The sequence below is a fragment of the Crinia signifera genome, chromosome 7, assembly GCF_055691185.1.
Source record: "Crinia signifera chromosome 7, ASM5569118v1, whole genome shotgun sequence".
NCBI lineage: Eukaryota > Metazoa > Chordata > Amphibia > Anura > Myobatrachidae > Crinia > Crinia signifera.
Genome location: NC_139223.1, coordinates 157,159,613 through 157,172,198, shown reverse-complemented (window position 1 = coordinate 157,172,198; position 12,586 = coordinate 157,159,613). Strand labels below are relative to the sequence as shown.

At 49.5% G+C, this 12,586-nt stretch overlaps 1 protein-coding gene across 5 annotated transcripts in view; it reads right to left on the bottom strand.

The window, feature by feature from the left end:
- GALNT13 (polypeptide N-acetylgalactosaminyltransferase 13) overlaps nucleotides 1-12,586 on the bottom strand; it is a 291,999-nt gene that overhangs the window by 31,556 nt on the left and 247,857 nt on the right. For 4 of the 5 annotated variants that reach the window (XM_083154067.1, XM_083154068.1, XM_083154069.1 and 1 more), the window contains exon 10: nucleotides 2,454-2,588. In XM_083154067.1, coding sequence (XP_083010193.1) covers nucleotides 2,454-2,588 — 135 coding nt within the window. The remainder of the gene's footprint in view (nucleotides 1-2,453; nucleotides 2,589-12,586) is intronic. The other variant, XM_083154071.1, reaches the window with a different exon arrangement.

The following is a 12,586-nucleotide window of genomic DNA, read 5'->3' as shown; positions in this document are numbered from 1 at the left end:
CCTCTGCACTGCTTTTGGCAAGTTGGCAGCACCAGAATTATGTGTCTCAATAGCAAATGACCAGAACATTAAAGCATGTGTGCACTATGTGCCATGCTGAACGTATTCGTAGGTAAGCATCATTACCCTCCACCCCACCCTATATAATGTATTACCAAAATCCCCAAAATAACTAGGTAAGACTTCCGTTATTGCCAACTTCTACCATCTAATATATATATATAAATATGTGCGTGTGTGTGTGCAACTACTGTAGGTAAATGATTTGATCTCAGAATATCTTAATGCTGAAGAAGTATTAAATTATGTGCAAGATTATTTTGATAACTAAATCTTATGACATACAGTAATATACATTAAATCCCAATGCACTGGCCCATTTGTCAAACACTCCATAGAGGGCATTCTGTAACAGATCTTTAGAAATACATTTCAGAAGGCGATGCTATTTTTAGTAATGCCTTTTTAGAATTGTATGTAATTGGAATATATGGTGAACCTGAAAAGATATGGAGGCTGCTGTACATTGCTCAGTAGAAGCCCGCGGGAGACATAATAGGAATATTCTGGGAAATCTCCGGACTGGTGCATGCTGAAGTGGCCCAACTCTGCTACTCACATCATGCGTAGGTTTAGCGTATGAACAACCAAACCTCAAATTATGCTCCAAATGGTCAGGCAGCGCAGGGTTAATTTCAGTGCAACCATTGGGAGAGATTGGTTGTAAGAAGAAGACTGCATGTAGCAAGGCTGCCCTCTATAGCATTGGAGGCCCTGAGCAAAGCAATGCATTGAGACTGCTACCCACCCATTCACTGGAATAAAGTCTAATAATAATAATAATAATAATAATAATAATAAAAAATCATTACTCATCCACTAAACCATCTTCCCTGCTTCTTTACAGCAAATGGCTGGCAGCTAGTGGTGGATTTTACCTATGGGCTACTGGACTGTAGCTACCCATTAAGTAGTGAGCCAAAGCAGTTCGTAGCTACCTTGGTTTTACTGTGACTGGCTGAGACTTCCTACTGGACAAACCCTACAAGCAGTCCCACTGGGACGAGTTTCCTCCCTCTGGGACTGCCAGTCTGGACTGCGATTAGCAGAGAGTTGGCTTCCTATAGGAAGCCACTCCCTGCCTTATCATCAGCCGAAGGAGGCATAAATGGGCTGCAGCCGATGCAGTCCATAGAAGCCGGGGTTTACACATGCATAGTCAAGCTTCCGCTTGTGTGTTTGTGTTGGACCCAGCACCTGTCAGCTTCATTATGCAAGTGCCAGGACCAGGCCAGCGTTGGCAGCAGAGGCTCTCCTCCTCCAGCGGACCAGGAAGCATGGCAGTGGCACCCCCCCCTACTCAACATAGGTAGGAGCCGCTGCTCCTACCTATGTTGATTGGGGCATAACTACTCCAGTCATCCACCAATCAGCATGCTGACAGCCGGCAACTGTCTGTCTGCAGGCTGGGGGGACAGATAGAGAATTATAGTATCCATGTGGAATTATCTACCTGTCTCCCAAAAACCTCTGGTGTACTAGTCCAGCCTGCCCCTATTCAAAGGACCCAAGAATTGTGGAGCTGTGGGCAACTGCCCAGTGTGCCATACACTAAGATGGCCCTGTCGGGAGGAAAGCTTTATTGGCAACAGCAATTGGTGCTAGTAGTATGACTTAAACAGCCTAAATACATAGGCAGTCATATTAATATTTAAAATGTTACCAAACCACTGCGGTTTGTGTATTATTGCTCACCTGCTCAGGGCCGGTGTGGGGGAAGGGGGGACGGGGGCGCTCCACGGGACGGGGGTTTGATGCGGCCACGATGGGGGGCGGGGGTGCTGTGCAATACGGCGTGGGCCGTGGCTGCTGCTGAACGGTCGCTCCACACGGGAAGGGGGGGGGTGTGTGCCGGGCAATGCGGGGCAGGACGCAGGAGTGTGCCGCTGTGTGCACTGCAGGATCGGGCACACAGCGTGAGGTGTGCGGGTGCTCCACGGGGGGGGGGGGTATGGGCGATGCGGCGTAGGTAGCTGCGAAGTTGCTCCACGGGGGGGGGAGGGGGGGAGTTACACCGCTCACCTCCATCCCATCCGGGGGGGGGGGGGGGGGGGGCATCTGCTCCAATTTCCGCCCTCCAGCTGCACAAACCAAAGCTACGTGAGGTCCGGGTGGTGCATCTTTTCGCAGTTGCGTACAAATTGCTGCACCAGTTTTGTCTGAGTCTGCTTAATGCTCCGGTGATGAGACTGATCAGAGTAATTAGATGCATTAACACAGCTGCTGACAGATGTGTGTGTGACATGTGCTTAGTAAATAGCCATAACAGATGCTGTAGTCACTGTTTGCAGAAGTAATTGGATAGAATAATAATTCTGCTTAAAATAGTACCTAAACAGATTAGTAAAGCCATTAGTTAAATGTTGTGCATGCACTTTCAGTAGCAAACATACCTCAGCATCATATTCCCACAGTTGATTACCTCTCATGTGGTGGCACTTGAGCATGATGACTGGGCCGTTCAGTCTAGAAACGTCCAGACATAAATCATCTGTACGAATCTCTTTGTCAGCGGTGTAAGAGAAAACCTGCAAAATAGAATTGTTTGAAAGGTTATAACTATAAAAAACAATAATGATAATTACAGTAACTGGTAATGTGCTTATCCACATATTTTATGATTGGCAGCCGCTAGCATAGGTTAACACATCCAAAAATATACTGGTAGGTTAACTGGCTCCCAACAAAAATTAACCCTCGAATGTCTGTGTGTGTACATGTTGTAGGGAATATAGATGGTAAGCTCCACTGGGGCAGGGACCGATGTGAATGTTCAACTATACTCTGTAAAGCGCTGCAGAATATGTGTGCGCTATATAAGAAACTGTTAATAAATATTAAGGTACTCTTTACTTAGAAGGGCGCCCACGATTTTGATCGTGGGCATCGTTAGTAAAAAATCTCGGGCATCTCGGGCATTGAATGCACTAAAAAATCGGGTGCGATCAACCGACGAGATGCCCGAGATTTCCCATAGGGAACAATGTTAAATGTCTCAATTGACCCAATTTTCCTGTTCAATGCCTCAATTGACCCGATTTTTCCATAGGAAACAATGTTAAATGGGCCACAGAGGCCAAATAGGCACCCTGAAGTGTATAATGGCCACCCGAATTGTTAACGCCACCCCACGATCAACGTCAACCTGATGCGTGGCGCGCGCAGCGAGCCCGCGAGGGGCGGCGGTACGCGTCCTACGACCTTTTCATACCCCCACTATCCACGTCGGCGTGGAGTTGAGAATAGAAAGTGTGGCGAGCGCAGCGAGCCACCGAGCCCGAAGCGTGGCGAGCGCAGCGGGCCCCGCGAGGGTACGCGGACAGCTGTGAAGCCCGCGAGGGGACGTGGATACCTGTGAAGGTATCCGCGTGCGCTCGCCACGCTTCGGGCTCGGTGGCTCGCTGCGCTCGCCACACTTTCTATTCTCAACTCCACGCCGACGTGGATAGTGGGGGTATGAAAAGGTCATAGGACGCGTACCGCCGCCCCTCGCGGGCTCGCTGCGCTCGCCACGCTTCGGGTTGACGTTGATCGTGGGGTGGCGTTAACAATTCGGGTGGCCATTATTCACTTCAGGGTGCCTATTTGGCCTCTGTGGCCCATTTAACATTGTTTCCTATGGAAAAATTGGGTCAATTGAGGCATTGAACAGGAAAATCGGGTCAATTAAGACATTTAACATTGTTCCCTATGGGAAATCTCGGGCATCTCGTCTGTCGCATCGCACCTGATTTTTTAGTGCATTCAATGCCCGAGATGGCCGAGATGGGCGCCCTTCTAAGTAAAGAGTACCAATAATAATAACTAGGTGATTCATCGCGCCCTACGGGCGCTCTTCACACCGGCGTAAGGGGCTACGCCCCTTAATTTGTGAACATTTGTATGTGAGAAATATGGTTAGAATTGTATGAAACATGCCCTGTATTGCAGCTTCTGGCAGTGGGTGAGGGTCCAGCGTGGCAGCACAGGAGTACAGGACGGTGGCCCTGAGTCAGTGTCTCCTCCTACTGGGTGGGAGTTAGGGTGCATGAGAGCAGGAGGCTGGGCTATGAGGCATGATAGGGGTATGTGGGCAACACAGCGTCAGCGATTACCCAGTGGTGGAAGTTACGGTTCAGGAGAGCAGGAAGCTGGGTAGTGATAGGGGTGTGTGGGCATACGGGGGACTAAAAAGGGTGGTGGACACTGTGGAGCTTCTGCCAGTGGGTGAGGGTGCAGCGTGGCAGCACAGAAATACAGAAATACAGGAGTCAGTGTCTCCTCCGACTGGGTGGGAGTTAGGGTGCATGAGAGCAGGAGGCTGGGCGGGGGGCGCTACGGGGGGTTCCGTGAATCGCGGGAGGGGGGGTCGTGGGGGGTTGCGAATCGCAGGAAGGGGGGTGTGGGGGGTGCCGTGAATTGCGTGAGGGGGGCATGAATCGCGGGAGGTGGGGTCCCCGAATGTGTGAATTAGGGGGCGGTGGCAAATCGCGAGAGGTGCCGAGGGGGCCCGCAAATCGCGGGAGGGGGGGCGCTACGGGGGGTTCCGTGAATCGCGGGAGGGGGCGGCGCGAATTGCGGGAGGGGGGGTCGCAAATCGCAGTAGGGGGGGGTGCCGTGAATCGTGGGAGGGGGGGTCGCGGGGGGCCCTTTTAATGCCGGGAGGGGGGGGGTCGCAGGGGTTCCGCGAATCGCAGGAGGGGAGGATGCAGGGGTCCTGCGAATCGCGGGAGGGAGGGGTCGCTGGGGTCCCGCGATTCACGGGAGGATCGCGGGGGTCCCGCGTTTTGCGGGAGGGGGTGGTTACGGAGGTCCAGCGAATCGCGGGAGGGGGTGGTCGCGGGGGGGCCCGCGAATCGCGGGAGGGGGTCCCGGGGGGCCCGAGAATCGCGGGAGGGGGGTCGCGGGGGTCCCGCGAATCACGGGAGGGGGGGTCACGGGGGGGGTCGCGGGGGTCCCGCGAATCGCGGGGGGGGTCGCGGGGGGCCCTTTTAATGCCGGGAGGGGGGGGGGGTCGCAGGGGTTCCGCGAATCGCAGGAGGGGAGGATGCAGGGGTCCTGCGAATCGCGGGAGGGAGGGGTCGCTGGGGTCCCGCGATTTGCGGGAGGGTCGCGGGGGTCCCGCGTTTTGCGGGAGGGGGTGGTCGCGGAGGTCCAGCGAATCGCGGGAGGGGGTGGTCGCTGGGGTCCCGCGAATCGCGGGAGGGGGTCGCGGGGGTCCCGCGAATCGCGGGAGGGGGGGGGTCGCGGGGGTCCCGCGAATCACGGGAGGGGGGGTCGCGGGTGGGGGGGAGCGGGGGTCCCGCGAATCGCGGGAGGGGGGGTGCGGGGTCCCGCGAATCGCGGGAGGGGGGGTCACGGGGGTTCCGCAAATCGCGGGAGGGGGGGGTCGCGGGGGTCCCGCGAATTGCGGGAGGGGGGGTCGCGGGGGTGGGGAAAGCGGGGGTCCCGCGAATCGCGGGAGGGGGGGTGCGGGGTCCCGCGAATCGCGGGAGGGGGGGTCACGGGGGTTCCGCAAATCACAGGAGGGGGGGTCGCGGGGGGTCCCGCGAATCGCGGGAGGGGGGTCGCGGGGGTCCTGGCAGAGGGTAGGGATGTGCAGGAGTAATGGTGGATGGTGGCTGTGGAGTAATGGTGGATGGTGGGCGTGTACTGTAGCCCTGGCTGGGCGGGGGGAGGTGATGTCAAGGGGGTGGAACGTCAGACACATGAAAGTGAAACTGTTCTACACAGGAACGTTCTCCACAGGGGTTGAGTGACAGATCTGGCTAAATATATAAGAGATAACACATTGACCATAGATAATTTCATTAGGTCCTTAATTGCCAACACATGGCACCCCTGTAAATGCCCAGGTTTGGTACAAAATCCCGGCGTTCAAAATCCCGACGCCGGAATCCCGATCGTCAAAATCCCGACAAGGGGGGACGTGGATCGCCCCCCCCCCCCTTATGGGCTCGCTGCGCTCGCCACGCAGTGGGCCCGGTGCCTCGCTACGCTTGGCACGCTAATTTATTCTTCCTCTATGGGTGTCGTGGACACCCATAGAGGGAGAAAGTGTCGGGATTTCGGCGGTCGGGATTCCAGCGTCGGGATTTTGAACGCCGGGATTCCGACCGCCGGGATCGTAACTGCATCCCAAATGCCCCATGTCACCAGCTTAGGAACCAATTTCCCATGTCATGTTGGTTTTTAGGGAAGATTTAAGGATCCTGTACACACGGGTGATGGCAGCCCGGGGGGGGTGCTGGCGGCGGAGCGTGTGTAATTGGGGGAGGGGTGCAGGGTTGTATGTAATGTGGGGATGCGGGGGGGAAGTGGCGGCCGCTGATGTAATGCGGGGGGGCGGGGCGGCGGTGTTTGTAATGCAGGACGGAGGGGCTCACCTGCTCCTCTCTGCTTATCTGCTGCCTCCGAGCTGGGAGCCCGCACTTGCAGGCCCATGGGAGGTGCTGTGCGCTATCGCGCAAGCGCAGCAGCCCTCCCGTGGCCATTTTGGATTTGGGCAATGTGCCCAGCCATACATACAGATAGTGGTAGATGCTCAAATTAGTTCAGTAAAACTTTTCAGGTGCATGCAAGGGTGGGGTTAATACTTAGTAAGTAACAAGACATTGGTTCCCCCGGCACACTGTATAGTTTTAGCAACCAATCTTGAACACTACATGATAATAGAATTCAGAGATATTGGTTACATATACCTGCGCAGGTGTATGACATTGCGCCCAGCCAGTCCAGAAGGGAGCGCGGCCAGCCCAAGTTTTGGGCCGGCCCTCGGGGAAATGGCCCAGTTTCCCGGTGGGCCAATCCGCCCCTGCCACATACATTGGATGAGACCATTTTGTGTCTTCAAATATTTTTCATCCACATCAAAGGGACTTAGGAACAGTGGGCATGTCCAGGTGATGTCATGGCATCACGCAGTAGTTGCGCAAAGCTCTAGGAATGTTTTGGATGGGCAGGATATCTTTATGGGGCCTTTGGGACCTGCTGGACCCTAGGCAGGCAGTTAGGTTGACTTGTGGAAAATCCGCATCTGGCCGACTTACATGCAATCTTGGAACTTTTCATTCGATTGCGGTGATCAGTTGCATGAAAAGTGCCCAACTTGCAGGTGATTGACAGCAGGTCCAATGCGTGGTCCCTTGCATCTGCTAGATTGCTTTCATGCCGGGCAGTCTTGGCTGGGATTGCATGTGATATATTGCATGCAAAAGGACCGCATGTGATTCTGCCCCCAGCTCAAAGGCAGTCGCCTAGTGTATGCCGAGCTTTAGACAAAAAACAAATGTCTTTATTGGTGCTAGAGCAAAACAGGAGTGAATTATTTGCTTGAAAAACTGGTACATGTATCATAGCCTGGATAGAGATATAGTACCAACCGTTCAGCTCCCATCTGCCTTGTTACAGACTGTGTTTGAAATATGTGAGTTAGGAGCTGATTGGTTGGCACTTTGATTCAGACCTGTTTGCTAGGCTGCATTTACTTGCACCGTAGCAATCAGGTCAGTGCCACCCACTGCCCCGCCAAATGACCACCCCCTGCCGTGAATGGATGTGTAAGAGAACACATCAAATTTAACTCTCTCTGCACATGTTACATCTGCCCCCCTGCAGTGCGCATGGTTTTATCCATTTGAGAAGGAATTTGCCTTTGCGAGTGAACCAGAATAAGGGCCATGCCATTTGTTACTGTTTAAAATGCATTTCTATCAGAGTCTAAACCTCCTCTTCTTCATTCTATTTCATTGTATTTATTATGTGTTAAAGTAATAAAACTACATTTTTATCTACGGTAAGTCTGATTGAATTTAGCTACAATATTACATATGACAGTGTGAGATTTATAGAGTATAATACAGCTGCCTGAGCCCAATGTATATTAGATCATCTGCTTATTACAAATGACTAGAATCAATACACAAATCATGCAGGGTCAAGGAGCATATACCACATTGAGTCCAAGGATAACTGGAATATCATCTGTATTTATGTGACGGCCTGGCACTGAGTCATTCTCAGACAGTGTTTATTGCAGACAGGAGAAAATAGGTGGCAATAAGTATTACGACTACTAAATCTGATAACAGTGCTGTGTTTTCTATTGCATTCAAACGGAGGCCATTCACCGCTGAAACACATTACAGCAAACCCAATACAAATGTGCTTATGTTTTATTTTTACTATTTTAAATGAAACGCATATTCTGAACAAAGAACTTGCTCCAAAATATATGTGCTTTCAGTGGTGTCTACCTTCAGACAATGGGCCTGATTCAGCTTGGCAAAAATCGCTGCTTAGCGAGCGCTGAAACACCACCCCGCTGAACACCCCCCCCCCCCCACACACACATGCCGCCGAAACCCCTCGGTACCACGAGAAGAGATGTTTTTGCTAACACATCCCCTCGCATGCATCCGCTAGCAGGAGAAATAATTTGATGGTTGCTGGCCAATCGAAATAGTTCTCCTGCCTTCGGAAATAAAAGTGTCTCAACCGACTTTTCTTTTCTTTTGGTGTCTGCCTAAGAAGGGGCGGGTGCTGATGTCCTGTGGAGTGAGCCGCCCACCCCCAATTCAGCAGATAGCAGCATAGGCAAACGCAGGGGGGTTTCTGGTTGCCCGGAAACCCCTCTCCTCTTGGCAAGTGCCAACAATAGCACCGGTATATAATCTGATCAATAGAGCTGCCACCACATCATGCAGTGTAAGGGACAGAGCAGAGCTGCTGCACATGCCCAGTGTACCAGCTTCTTCTACCACATTTACTGTATGTGTGGTTCTGAGCCCTCAAACATCGCAATGGACCAGAGAGTAGCTGCCAGGAGGAAGAGACAGGAGCCTTACCATGAAGTGAGAGCTTGTGAGCTTAGAAATTGCAGTACTGGTTCTATTATGTTTGTGTATTTATTTATAATGATATGTTTAACCTTTTCCTGACCGCTTATCTTATTTAAGATGTTTGAAACAGCCTATAGTATAGACCATCTGTTGTGTTACATATTAATGCTGTATTCCATTCTGTATACAGTGTATAAAAAGACCAATTTTCAGGGCAGTTAAAACTCCCCCAGACTCCCGAACTTACTCCAATTTTGGATTACATTTGGAAACCCCCTCTAAAAAAAAGGCTGGAAAGGAGGTGAGCGACCATCAAATAATTTATCATCCGTGCGTCCACATGCGAGCGGATGTGTAGATGTACACATATTCTGCTCACATGCTAGTGCGAGGATTCGGTTGGTGTGGGGGGATCACACTGGATCACACATGCACGTGGGAGGAGTCTACTCATGAGTCTACTCATCGCTGCTGTTTCCAACCAACCAACGGTTTGGTTTGCCTGTGTACCAGTTTCATCAAGTCAATTTCTTTCTGTGTGTATATATAGACTTGGCAATAAAGAGAATTCTGATTGTAATTCTGAAATCTGTCCACATCTGATTCGCCCACAATTCACATTCAATATAAAAATATAATTAGAAAACTAAAAATAGTCCCGATCTGTTTTAACCATCTCATAAGCGCACATACAGTATATTATACTAAATCATAGTTAAAATAATAGATAGTCTGAAAATAAAAGTATCTTGCGCCCTGTTCAGAGCCTTCCACATGCTCTGTCCAGTTGCCATGGTGATTAATGAAATCTGCATCTTAATAATGAGGAAACAGTTTTTATGCATAACTAGATTATATTTGGAAATAAAATACCAACAATGATTAAATCATTGAAGACTATTTTAAGATACAAACAATTAAAAGACCAAACATTTTGTATTTGGGCATTAAACGACCTATCATGGTTTAAGTCAATGTAAAGGGGGGAATTAAACTGTAAAATTCAAACCATCTACGTACATGCTGCACTGCAATAACTAAATGCTGCACAGCTGATCGAATACAGATGCATGGCATGAATTGGTCATTACAGGAAAAATGCCTGTAAAGTATAATAATGCATCAGTGAAGTGTAGGGGCCGGTACTGTAGGAGGAGACTGTCTGTCAGCCACCCGGCACCCTGCTGGAGACAGGGTAAGTGTACTGGTCTGATTGTTTAGTGCTTGATTTCTCTCCACTTTATCTCTCAATACTTTAATAAATACTTTGCGTGTTAGAGAATTGGCATATTTACAAAGAAAAGAAAAAAGAAACTCGGGTGGGGTGCACTCTAGGTCCCCCAAATAAAGCTATTCTGTTAAGTTATATTGTGTGCTATATTATTTTTAACATTTTTTTATATTTTTATCTGCTGTGCAGATAAAATTTGCATCGGGGTGGTCGTGTCGGAAAAATTGCGTCGATCGCATCGCATGCGACCAAATCGCATGCGATGCGACCGATGCGATCGACGCGATTTTTTAATTGAATCAAATGTGAATAGGGTCCCTGGGACCCGATTTTACATTGGACTCAATGTAAAAAAAACCCTACACCCCCAATTTTACACCCTCAACGCCACCCAACGATTGACGCCAACCCGAAGCGTGGCGAGCATAGCGAGCCCGCGAGGGGCGGCGGTGCGCATCCTCCGACCTTTTCATACCCCTACTATCCACGTCGGAGTGGAGTTGAGAATATAACTTTACAGGTATACGCGTCCCCTCGCGGGGATCGCTGCGCTCGCCATGTTTCGGGCTCGGTGGCTTGCTGCGCTCGCCACACTTTATATTCTCAACTCCACGCCGACGTGGATAGTGGGGGTATGAAAAGGTCGGAGGACGCGCACCGCCGCCCCTCGCTGGCTCGCTGCGCTCGCCACGCTTCGAATTGTGGGGTGACGACGGGGCCATATACAATGTGAAATGGGTCATATTGGCCCATTTCACATTGTTTCCTATGTAAAATGGACTTAATCAAGTCCATCTCATCTTGTGCCATTATAATGGCACAAGACCGACGCGATGCTCCCGATTTCAATGTTAAAAACTATTTTAACATTGAAGCCTATGGCAAAATCGCGGGCATCGCGTCGGTCGCGTCAGGGGCAATATTAATGGCCGCGACCGACGCGATGCCCGCGATTTTGCCTCTGCCGGCAAAATGGACCTGATTTCAAAGGAAATCGGGTCCATCGCGGGCATCGTGTACCTTAACTTTAAGGTACATGATGCCCGCGATTGTGGCCGTGCTAGGAAACAAGTACCATTATTTTTTATTTGTGATATATAATCTTTAAAATAATTTTTAGAAAGAATAGGGTTAAACACTTATAAGTGTCAATTGTGTTAGAGAATTGGGGCAGTCTCACCCTATTATTATTATTTTTTACTTAAACAAAATCTTTCAAAGTAATTTTTTATGATTTGTGGTCAATAAAGTTAACCCTGGTATCATTTGTGGGGGATTGTGAGTAGATAAATTGCTAATATGCTGTGTTCTGTCTCATCTCTGGTATGCAGCAATGGTATAGACTACCCAGAAAATGTTATGCGACTCCAGCACAATTGCATGAGACCCCTAGAGCCACGAGTGAGGGTGTTCCACCTATAACAGCCCGCCACTATTTCCTTACTATCTTATGTACACACTAGTACTTAGGATGCTACCAAGTCATAAACCTTAAGCAGTAGGAACTAATAAAATTGGCTTGAAAACACAAGATAATTGGCTCAAGAAAAGAATTTACTTGCAGGATGACTGGGTCTAGGATGAAGGTAGTGAGTAACACAGTGGAAGTAGTACAGCTGATCACAACAGTGAGGTGGTGCATAATTAGCTTGTAGGCAAAGCAGTACGCACACAGAGAAAGGCAGTAGAGACTAGCAAGCTAAGTTCACAAGGGCAAAGTCATAAGATGGTTCCAAACACAGCTGAAGTTTCACAAACGGTGACAATATATTTTAAATGATTTAAATTAGGCTGTCACTTCCTCTACTTTCTCAGTTGAACTGGAGTTCACCAGCAATCATGGGTCAGAAGTGCTTTGACTAGACAGCTACAGAAAATGAGAAATGAGAACCACAGCAAAAGCTATTCAATGGATATATAAAGTGTATGGAATAAGTTCTGATTTTGCTAATTGACAGCAATCACTATGCAAGATTGTGATTCCAAATAATGGGGCAGATGTATTAAGCCTTAACAAGAGATAAATCCAAGGGTGATCAGGAGAGATAAACATCCAGCCAATCACCTGCTAACTGCCATGTTACAGCCTGTGTTTGAAAAAAGTCAGTAAGGAGCTGATTGGCTGGAAGTTTATCTCTCCTTATCACCCTTGCATTTATCTCTTGTTAAGGCTTAATACATCTGCACCAATGGTCCTTATTCTGATGTGGGCGGTGCGCTAGCTTGTGTCGCAAAGGACCGATGTCTGTTACTTTGTGCATGCGCAGGACCCGTTCTGCACACGTGCTAACAAGTCCTCTGACACGGTCTGTTGAAAATCTGAAGAAAAAACCCTGTTAGTAATATGTTGCAGAGAATACCACTGTATTATATACACTGAAAGTTACTTACATGGAATAAAAATGTGGAGCCCATGTCTGAAGAAAAAACCCTGTTAGTAATATGTTGCAGAGAATACCACTGTATTATATACACT